Source organism: Alosa alosa, chromosome 23 (genome assembly GCF_017589495.1).
Source record: "Alosa alosa isolate M-15738 ecotype Scorff River chromosome 23, AALO_Geno_1.1, whole genome shotgun sequence".
NCBI classification, from domain to species: domain Eukaryota; kingdom Metazoa; phylum Chordata; class Actinopteri; order Clupeiformes; family Clupeidae; genus Alosa; species Alosa alosa.
Genome location: NC_063211.1, coordinates 15,004,110 through 15,014,881, shown reverse-complemented (window position 1 = coordinate 15,014,881; position 10,772 = coordinate 15,004,110). Strand labels below are relative to the sequence as shown.

General features: G+C 42.2%; 1 protein-coding gene across 1 annotated transcript in view; it reads left to right on the top strand.

The window, feature by feature from the left end:
* Positions 1–3,182: 3,182 nt before the first annotated feature.
* abcb11b (ATP-binding cassette, sub-family B (MDR/TAP), member 11b) overlaps positions 3,183–10,772 on the top strand; it is a 19,591-nt gene continuing 12,001 nt past the window's right edge. The window contains exons 1-16 of the mRNA XM_048235346.1: positions 3,183–3,585; positions 3,881–3,899; positions 3,989–4,018; positions 4,111–4,162; positions 4,259–4,503; positions 4,676–4,763; positions 5,094–5,227; positions 5,636–5,807; positions 6,220–6,344; positions 6,826–7,000; positions 7,350–7,463; positions 7,737–7,847; positions 8,461–8,586; positions 8,996–9,199; positions 9,452–9,622; positions 10,334–10,535. Coding sequence (XP_048091303.1) covers positions 3,510–3,585; positions 3,881–3,899; positions 3,989–4,018; positions 4,111–4,162; positions 4,259–4,503; positions 4,676–4,763; positions 5,094–5,227; positions 5,636–5,807; positions 6,220–6,344; positions 6,826–7,000; positions 7,350–7,463; positions 7,737–7,847; positions 8,461–8,586; positions 8,996–9,199; positions 9,452–9,622; positions 10,334–10,535 — 2,044 coding nt within the window. The 5' untranslated portion in view covers positions 3,183–3,509. The remainder of the gene's footprint in view (positions 3,586–3,880; positions 3,900–3,988; positions 4,019–4,110; positions 4,163–4,258; positions 4,504–4,675; positions 4,764–5,093; positions 5,228–5,635; positions 5,808–6,219; positions 6,345–6,825; positions 7,001–7,349; positions 7,464–7,736; positions 7,848–8,460; positions 8,587–8,995; positions 9,200–9,451; positions 9,623–10,333; positions 10,536–10,772) is intronic.

The following is a 10,772-nucleotide window of genomic DNA, read 5'->3' as shown; positions in this document are numbered from 1 at the left end:
TATTTTCATAGCCGATTACATAGCTCAATTGGGAGTAGGCCTAGCCTATAATTTATTTAACATAAGATCTAGCTGCAGTGAATGTCAGGTGGTTTCCAGATGTCACCTTTGCACCATAATCATGAGGAGTTTTGGTAGCTTTGGTGCATTTTGCACCGAAGATTAGGCCCTGTTTAACGCACTTATTTGTGAACATTTTTGGGAAAGTGGACATATCAAGACAGGTATGAAAATGATAGTAAAAACTGTAAAAGGGATTCATGAATCAGGATTATACAGGAAGATGTTAACACCTGCTGGGCATTACTGCCTGTCGCACCTCCTCCGGTGCCCATGGGTCAGCTGCAGGGTCATCAGCCAGAAACCACCATTCACCAACGTTTCGCTCCTTTAATTCTGGTACGTCTCCTGGTGGCGGAGCAGTGACAGGGACGTCTCCCCGTCACCCCCTGCAGCTTATGGGTGTTGTCCCCTGCGGCTGTTGTCTGGGGTTTGGTGTTCTTCCCCCAAGTTTTGTCCTTCCTCCTAAGCCAGAGCCAAAAGCTCCCTTTTTCAGCCTCCTCTGCCAGATCCTTTATTGCCTTCCTGAGTCTTCCTCCGGTGAGTCCCACATCCCTCAGGAGGCGTGTGGTTGACAAGCCCATGAAGCCTCAGCATCCAACCTCCACTGGGTAGATGGTAGTCTTCCAGCCAGCCTCCCGGCACTCAGCAGCCAGCTCTGAGTACTTGGCCTTCTTGCGTTCGAAGGCGGCCTCAATCCCCTCCTCCACAGGTACTGTGAGCTCGATGAGGATCGCTGCCCTTGCCTTGAATGATATAATACTGTTACTTAGTTATATTTCAAAAAGCTTTTCAGAGAATATGATACAACAATTGTGGTGTTTTCATTGAGGAATTAGCCTACCAGGATTACAGTAATCAGCACACATAATGCACATATAGCACACTGTGGTTCTGCTCTCCACAAAGAATTAATGACATTATCTTATGCCATGTGATGAAATATCCCAAAATAAACTGATCAGTGAACACCTAATAAAATGGCTCTCAAAATAATGTCTTACATTTTGCACCGCTAACATAAGCTTCTTATGTCTACTTTGACATAATCCAAGGAACAGAAATAACAAAACAAAAAATAATTGCTTATCTTATACCTATATCCTATGCCTAAAAAAGCTTTTCAATTTGACTATTGTTACGTATAGGCTTTGGGAAGGCTGAGAGAGATACCGAGAGCAATGACCTTTTTCTGAGGAACAACTCAGGTAAAACCAGACTCTCTGCAGAGTTAATATTAACATTCCAGACTATGTTTGATTCATTGGCCCCTTTCTATTCACAATTTTTTCCCAAATGGCAAAATATATAGATATAGCCTCCGAGTCTCTTTCACACAGACTGAAGGAACGTGAAAACATATGATACAATTTACACACTGTGTGTTTGGTTTATGCCTGCCATGTTGTGCTGACCTGACCCCTGATCCTTGCCATATCAGGGCCATATCCGGACCAAATCTGGGCCATATCCAGCAGGCATCTCAGGTTGGACTTGTATTATACCAATACCATATAGTACCTTGTATCTGAGAGACATAATGTTGCCTTGATGACTCCATGCGTTCCTTTCTAAAGAAGAAGGAGATTGGAGGAGATACGACTCACATTCCAATGAATGGGCATCCATAACCTTTGCAACTGTATATTTACTTACATCCAATTAAGTATTTACAGAGTTTACCGATAATCTCCAAATAACAACTAAGGTGATTTGTTCTCTCATTTTCTACCCTAACTATTGAGATTTGTGAGCATTTTACTTTTAATATTTAGTATCAGTACAATTAGTACAAGATCCTTGAGCTTTGACCATATTAAGCCACAACTGATACAGTAAGTATAATCAGATCAGATTAACAGACGATCTAGGATTCTGTGGTGGACCGTGCTGTTTTTGGTTTATTATTTCTGAAAACAAGCAATTGTCCAGCAACAAGCTAAAAATAACAGAAGTGTATGGAACAGAAGGGAGTGTACCTGGGATGCAGATACAGCAGCATCCCTGCTGAGCCCTCTGGAGATGTCTTGACCATGTCACCTGTTGACCCTGGTGAACTACCTTCCACTTCACCACTCTAGTCCCACTACCATACCATACCACTTCACCACTCTACCATACCATACCACTACCATATCAATAGTGTTGCCTAACTAAAAGAGCTGAAATAAGTCCTAGCTCTACTTATCTGTATATGAACTTTTATGTAGGCTACATTTAGAAGAGGACTTTAATACATACTGGTGAATCTTCCACTATTTCAAATGAAATACCACTAAATGCTGATAAATTTCAAAGGAAATGTTGTCCTTTGAGGTTCTTTTGCCTTGTGGTATGACTGATATGACTGAGTAAACGGATTAAATAAACAATATTCTTGAATCCACATGTGACGAATTGTAGCCAAACCCAGAAAAGATGGTGTGATCTCAGTCAATCAAGTGCCATATGTCAGAAATGTACACCACACATTTTAGCTCCAAAGTCAGTAATGTGGTTTTCATAATATTTTTCTCAAGAAATTGCACTAGCCACCTATTTGAAGTTGAGAAAAAAAACTCTTACAATATGACAAAAGATGTTGGGCTTTCTAAATGTCTTTATGAACCCATTTAACTCTTTTTTTATCTTTTAATTCTGCCTGATGCATCTTCGGCCCAGTGGGGAGCAAATCTCAGGTAATGTTCAGTTCATTTAATTTAGTGTTGACTTAAATGTATTTAACAGTGATTTTTATTTGTTATTTCTGATTCAGACTTTGACAGATACTCAGGTATGCATCAAGCAGTTTGGCCAATGTCTGGTCCATTATACTCACTCTAACATACCGGTACACACTCACACACATTTAAATGACCCCCCCCCCACACACACACACACACATGCATGTTTGATGGATTTTCCTGTGGTTGTCAGCATGTTGTCTTTGCATTGCTGGGTCACTGACCCCTCGTTGACAGCACCGGCCGACCGGACACTTACCCCTGTAGCATGCGAGTATGCCAATAACAGCACGTGGAGGAGAGAGTACGGAGAGAGAAAGAGAGAGAGAGAGAGAGAGAGGGAGTGGACCCAAAGCATCTACACACACAGCAGAAGTTCAACCTCAGCTCTCTGTGAGTGTGGATGCATCTCTCTCTCTCTTACTCTGACTCTATACAGTTAGTCGGGTGGATGCATGTTGTGGCTGGTAACAACACCAGTGAATCTGCTTCTGATTATTCACAAGAAGAATTTTTTCTTATGGTAAAACTGCCATTGTGTGCTGGATCTAGACTCTGTGGACAAACAGGTCCACAGACTATATAAGGCCACCTCAACTCTTTGGTTGTGTGGAGGAGTTTTCTTTTGCTCATCCCTTGGAATAACTGACCCTGGGACAGAGTAGTCCCAGGCCTTGCGAGGATCCTGCAGAACTTTCCTCAAAGCTTGACTGACATACTGACACAATGCCGGGGTCTGTAAAGTTACGAAGTTTCAAAAAGTTTGGGCAGGAAAATAACGGCTATGATTTCACAGATGAAGGTGAGTGGAATCACATTGTCAAACGTTTTTCTTTTTCTGTTTGAGGTTAACAGCTCTTGAGGAGTGGGAATCAGCTCCAGACATATATATATGAAACTGGCTGATAGAGTTCAGACACAAAATAAAGATTTACTATTGAGTGGCAGCTGACCTTTCATCTGTCAGTGGCTGACAGATGTTAATTTAATCTCCTGTTAATGGAGCAAAGCTATGTAGAGTAGTAAGCTATGTAATGCATCCTGCTGTATCAGCAGTGATTAATTGAGTAATAGTATTAATCTCTTTCCCTTTTTAGGCAAAAATGGAGATTACATGTGAGTGACAAGCGAAATTGGGCATATTACTGAAATTCCATTAATGTCCTTTTATAAAGTGTAATATTGAGCATGTGATATATTTTCAGGACAATGGCATCTTCAAAAGACACCAAAGAGTAAGTTCGCCAAATGTATGTATGTATTTATATTGATTGATTGATTAATTGATTAATTGAGAATGCTGGTCTTATTTTTAAATATTTCTCAGCTCTAAAGCGAAGAAAGACCAACCAGCCATCCGGGTTGGATTCTTTCAACTGGTAATGGCCAACAGATTTAAACAAATAGATTTTCACTCAAATGTCATTCTCAATTCAGAAAATTAACACTTTTCAATATGAAACCTTTTCATCCAGTTTCGCTTTGCCAGCTGCCGCGAGATTCTGATGATGATAACGGGCAGTTTTTGCGCGATTCTGCACGGCTCAGCACAACCGCTGATGTTGCTGGTGTTTGGGATGCTAACAGACACGTTTATTGAATATGACATCGAGCTACAAATGTTATTGGATCCGGCTAAGGAGTGTGTGAACAATACTATTCAGTTTCGTAATCTCACCCAAGAGGAGAACTTGGAGCAGAATATGACTAGAACTTGCGGGTAAGATGTCTCATAAGCGTGCGTGTGTCCAATTTGTGTGTATGGTTGAGGTTGAGATTTGTACGCTCACCTTTGTTCACCTCTTGTGAACAATGATATCCTAAGTAGGCTATGAGTAATTTGTCCTATTTCATGAAACGGATTATAATGAGATAAACCTATGTATCCTCAGTATTTTGGACATCGAATTCGAGATGACAAACTTTGCATATTACTATGTTGGCATTGGAGCTGCTGTGTTCATTCTGGGATACTTTCAAGTAAGTGAAAGATCTCACGTCACTTCTGCAGGGAAACCCCTGTAAATAGACTTTGTTGATGATGTATTCTACAGATTCACCATAATCATAGATATCCAAACTTAGTTTATCCTTAACTGCAGTTTAGTTTCATTGTCAACAATGTCAAATATGATTCTGTGCAAGATAATATTATATTGTTTTATGTTGTTTTCTGTTTTTGTTTTTCCAAAAGTGCTCTCATACATTGTTAACTCTGAGTTGATGAGAAGGCCCAGATAGAGATGGCTGGTGATGACAGTTGGGCTATATGACTGTAATGAGATTAATTAACTCCATGTTCTTGCTCAGATCTCCCTGTGGGTGACTGCTGCAGCCCGTCAGATCCAGATCATCCGGATGATGTACTTCAGGAAGGTGATGAGGATGGAGATTGGCTGGTTTGACTGCACTTCTGTTGGGGAACTCAACACACGCATGTCTGAGTGAGGAAAAGAACATACACATACACACACACACACACACACACACACACACACACACACACACACACACACACACACACACACATTATCATTATTATTTTTTTTTTTTAATTTGCACTTTGTACGGCACTGTGGCCAGTGTAATCTGTATTTTATATATGCCTTATAAATACATTTTACTTACTTACTTACTTACACACACACGTACACATACAAACACACCATGTAGATGATCACACACACATACACACACACACACACTCTCTCTATCACACACACATACACACACACACACACATGCACAGCCATAGACACATGCATGTCTTCTCTCTCACCCACACACACACACATTCAATGACACCGCAAATAACATTGCTTCCTTATCGCCACTACCTTCCACTCCACCAGCGACATCAACAAGATCAATGACGCCATTGCAGACCAGGTGAGCATCTTCATCCAGCGCTTCACCACCTTCGTGTGCGGCTTCCTCATGGGCTTCGTCAAGGGCTGGAAACTCACCCTCGTCATCATCGCCGTCTCGCCACTCATCGGTGTGGGAGCCGCTCTCATGGCTCTGGTAAGACAGAGGAAATGGAAATGTGTCTGCGTCTGTCAGTGTGTGGCCGTGAGTGTGTGTGTGTGTGTGTGTGTGTGTACATGTGTGTGTACATGCGTGTTTGTGTGTGTGTGTGTGTGTGTGTGTGTACATGCGTGTGTGTGTGTGTGTGTGTGTGTGTGTGTGTGTGTGTGTGTGTGTGTGTGTGTGTACATGTGTGTGTGTGTGCGTGTGTGTGTACATGTGTGTGTGTGTGTGTGTGTGTGCATAAGTGTGCACACGCGTGTGTGTGTGTGCACTGTTTGATTAAATGTAGTATGGATATCAATCATTATGAATTGTTGAATGAAATGTATATGTATTTTGCATGATGATGCATTGCCAATTTTTTTTATGCAAATCTTTGATATGAGCCCACTCCACATTGGTTTAGTTTGTAGCCAAGCTCACCGGGCAGGAGCTGCAGGCCTACGCCAAGGCTGGAGCAGTGGCGGACGAGGTCCTGTCTGCCATCCGCACCGTGGCCGCCTTCGGTGGGGAGAGGAAGGAGGTTGAGAGGTAGGTGGAGAGATGGTGATGTTCGCCTTATGGAGCTGTCACAGACTCTCTGGTTGCACTCTGGGGACCCTGTCTTTCTGCTTCCTGCTCTCTCACTGTTTGCTCAGGGACAGGGGTACTCTCAAGTCAGAGAGTGTCAAAAGGAGATCCTACATTTAGAGATTTTGTGTCATTTTGCTTGACACAAAACACTAGTGGAAAGCAGAGAAAAGCAACACACTTTGTATATTTAAGGCACACATGTAGATTTCCTTACAATTCATACAAAGTTTCAGTAGCACTTAAAGAAATATTTCCAGTCTATATTTATCTATATCGCTGTTAAATCATCTGTCTTTTACTTTTTGTCTAATTTGTTCTTTATGTTTCTCTTAGTCTATTAATTACTATGCATTTCCCTCTGTACCTTTTTTTCTTTCTCTGCCTCTATATCTCCTGCAATCATTTTTCTCTCTCTCTCTGTCTTCCTCTCTCTGTACAGGTATGACAAGAACCTGATCTCGGCGCAGCGTTGGGGCATCAGGAAGGGCCTGATCATGGGCTTCTTTACCGGCTACATGTGGTTCATCATCTTCCTCTGTTACGCTCTGGCCTTCTGGTACGGATCCAGTCTGGTGGTGGACACTCAGGAGTACAGCCCCGGAACACTGCTGCAGGTTAGGCTGCCACAAGCTCACCATGGTTACCACAATCTCACCATATTTACCACAAGCCCACCATATTTACCACAAGCTCACCATGGTTACCACAATCTCACCATATTTACCACAAGCTCACCATGGTTACCACAATCTCACTATATTTACCGCAAGCTCACCATATTTACCACAAACCTGCCATGTTTACCACAAGCCCACCATATTTACCACAAGCTCACCATATTTACCACAAGCTCGCCATGTTTACCACAAGCTCGCCATATTTACCACAAGCTCGCCATATTTACCATATGTTTACCACACAATCTTGGTTGTTATTGAATGATTTGTGGTGGTGTATTTGCAGGTGTTTTTTGGTGTTTTGATTGCTGCACTGAATCTTGGCCAGGCATCTCCATGCCTAGAGGCCTTTGCCTCCGGCAGAGGAGCAGCGACTATCATCTTTGAAACCATTGAACGGGTGAGAGGAGATTTAGTCCGGGACACACATCTTGACTGACAAGTCAATAAAGTTTTTAAATGCCTGATGCACTCAGCCCAGTCCATAAATAGATGATATGAATGAATGGAATGTGTGAGTAAGTTAATGAGTGCATGTGTGACAATACAGTAATAATATCAATTTCACTGATAGTTAATTTATAATAACTAATAAAAAAAATAAACTACATATATCGGGACAGAGAAATTGCTCAGTGTTTAAATACTTTAAGAGCTTCTTAAATACCTCCAGGAGCCAGAGATTGACTGCATGTCAGAGGCTGGCTACAAACTGGATAAGGTGAAAGGAGACATTGAGTTCCACAACGTGACCTTTCACTATCCTTCCAGACCAGAAGTCAAGGTACGCCCTCTAGTTTTAAAACTACACTTTTAATTGTGTGATTGTTTACTGTAATACACATAAGGGTATATGATTGAAATACATAAGCTTATAGTGCCAGGCCTTTCATGGTGCATACTCTGGTCTCTCCAGATTATTTCCTGTTGCTCAATTCTGTCAGCAAGGTGCTAACAGCACATCACTGGGTTTAGCACCAGAAAACCCATACTGATAAAATGTGTACTTATACTTTATTATGATTTACACAGTATATGCCATGAATAAATGTAATAGCTGAAAGTGAATAGTAATTAATGTTATTGTGATATAATGAACAAATGTATGATCATGTGTGTATTTACCAAAGCAGCCCAATAACAGCCCCTTAATCTGTACATGAGACAAGCCATTTTAACATACATTTTGTTTTACATGGCCAATCAAAACAAATGTATGTTATAATGTAATTAAATTCATAGCTGTGCTTTAAGTTGTTTTGTATAAAAGTGTCTGAGTAATATACTGTATGCATTAAACTAAAGCACTAACACACACACACACACACACACACACACACACACACACACACACACACACACACACACACATGTAATGTAACTGCTTGTGCTCTCAGATCCTGGACAAGCTGAGTCTGCCGGTGAAGTCAGGTGAAACAACTGCGTTCGTCGGCCCGAGTGGAGCCGGAAAAAGCACAGCGGTCCAGCTCATCCAGCGCTTCTACGACCCCAAAGAGGGCATGGTAACGTTACTGTCTACTGCCGCACTGCACGAACATTCAGCTCTCAGTCCAGTCAGAAACTGCACTTAATACACTTAACCGAAGTGATAAAAAAACTTAATTCACTTAACTGAACTGATATAGACTGGCACATGCAGTGTCATTTTAGAGAGGGTCTTAAAGGACAACTCTGGTCTAAGGACACCTACATGTATTTTTGGATGATAACAAGTGTAAATCTTCGTTGGGGACCAAACAACAGTCATATTCAATTTTACAGTGGTCTCTTAATTTTGACTATGACTGTCAACTCATTCTAATGTCACTCTGCAACCGTAGGATGACATCAGAAAAATGTGCAGTGGTCTCTTCATTTTTTTTCCAGAGCTGTATATATATATTTGGCCGTTGCGTTTTTCTCCCTATTCAGGTGACCCTGGATGGTCATGACATCCGCGGCCTGAACATCCAGTGGCTTCGCTCCCTCATGGGCATCGTGGAGCAGGAGCCGGTGCTGTTTGCCACCACTATCGCTGAGAACATTCGCTACGGTCGCCCCGGCGTCTCCTCCGATGACATCATCAAGGCTGCCAAAGAGGCCAATGCTTACAACTTCATCATGGACCTACCACAGGTCTGAATGTTTTTCCTAGGATTAGGAATATATTTATGGGCTTTATGGGATAATTCATATAAATAAATACAGCATTGCAGTCTGTTTTTGAATGTTTTTTTTTGGTTATTGTTATGGCCCAAAATATGCTCCGTTTCACTACTGATGACTGTGTGGATAATTACCACAACACATGTATTAGTACTTCATAATTATTCACTCTTTAGTTGGCACCAGCTTTTTACTTGACTAGCTCGAGTCTTGCTTTCGTAGAGATTTGACACACTGGTGGGAGAGGGTGGGGGACAGATGAGTGGCGGTCAGAAGCAGCGAATCGCCATCGCCCGCGCCCTGGTCCGCAATCCCAGAATCCTCCTGCTGGACATGGCCACCTCTGCCCTGGACAACGAGAGCGAGGCTGTGGTACAGGAGGCTCTGGACAAGGTGAGTGTCACGGCTCGGCTCGGCTCCTGAGAGCACGGCCTGAAGCATAGGATGGCCAACACAAGTTCATATTCTAAGTTGGTAAGCATCTATGAAAACGAAAAAAAAAGAAGACAAAACAAGGACAGAGTTAGCAATCTAAAAAGAAGCAATATTGCAAGAGAAAAAGTGTTTATAAGGCTGTTTAAAGATGCCTGCATGTCTACATTAACTAAGAAATGTGAGAGAGCGACCATACAGGGAGGAAGGAAGGCATGGCTAGCACCCTGTATACTGGCCAACTGGGTGTCAGGAATTAATAGAAGAAGAATAGAGGAAGATTAGAAGAATGCATTTATTGTCATTGCATTTCAGGACAATGGAATTGGAGAGCTACTGTAGTAAGGTGCATCACTGCAAACACATCTATACCAAAGGATAAAACTCATCTCACACATCATCAGATGCTGACTTCAGTCTCAAATGGCTGTCGTTTCTGGCACAGATCTGGCACAGGCCTGGCCCAGGTTATTGTGATTATAGCCGTATTATGTTAGCATGCCAGTCAAATCGTGAGCTTGATGCGGGGACATCCCAGGAGAGCAAAAAGCAATTTCAACAGTACATACAACAATGGAACTTTGTAGAGATAGGTTTGTTTATTGTCAAGCTTAGTTGCTAGACAGGTTGTTAGCTTTTCACTCCGGTTGTGTTTTCTTTTTTCGGCCTCAGGTGCGTATGGGCCGCACCACCATCTCCATCGCCCACCGGCTGTCGACGATAAAGAACGCGGATGTGATCGTGGGCTTTGAGCATGGTCGCGCGGTGGAGAGGGGCAAACACGACGAGCTCCTCGAGAGGAAGGGAGTCTACTTCACCCTGGTCACGCTGCAGAGCCAGGGAGACAAGGCGCTCAACGAGAAAGCACGCCAGAGTAGGTCACACGTTACAACATTATGCAAAAACAGCTGTGTAACACTTACAGCTTGGATTATCACATACCTCTTGATAATGGCAATTTTGATTTCAGTGTTGACATTTCAGAGATTTATGTGATACTTCAAGCTGTACGTAGATCATACAATAACCTCATAGTGCTTTATGAGTGTAATCATGACTATGTGTAGTTATATAGACTTATGGATGATTTATAGCCCTTTATAGACATATA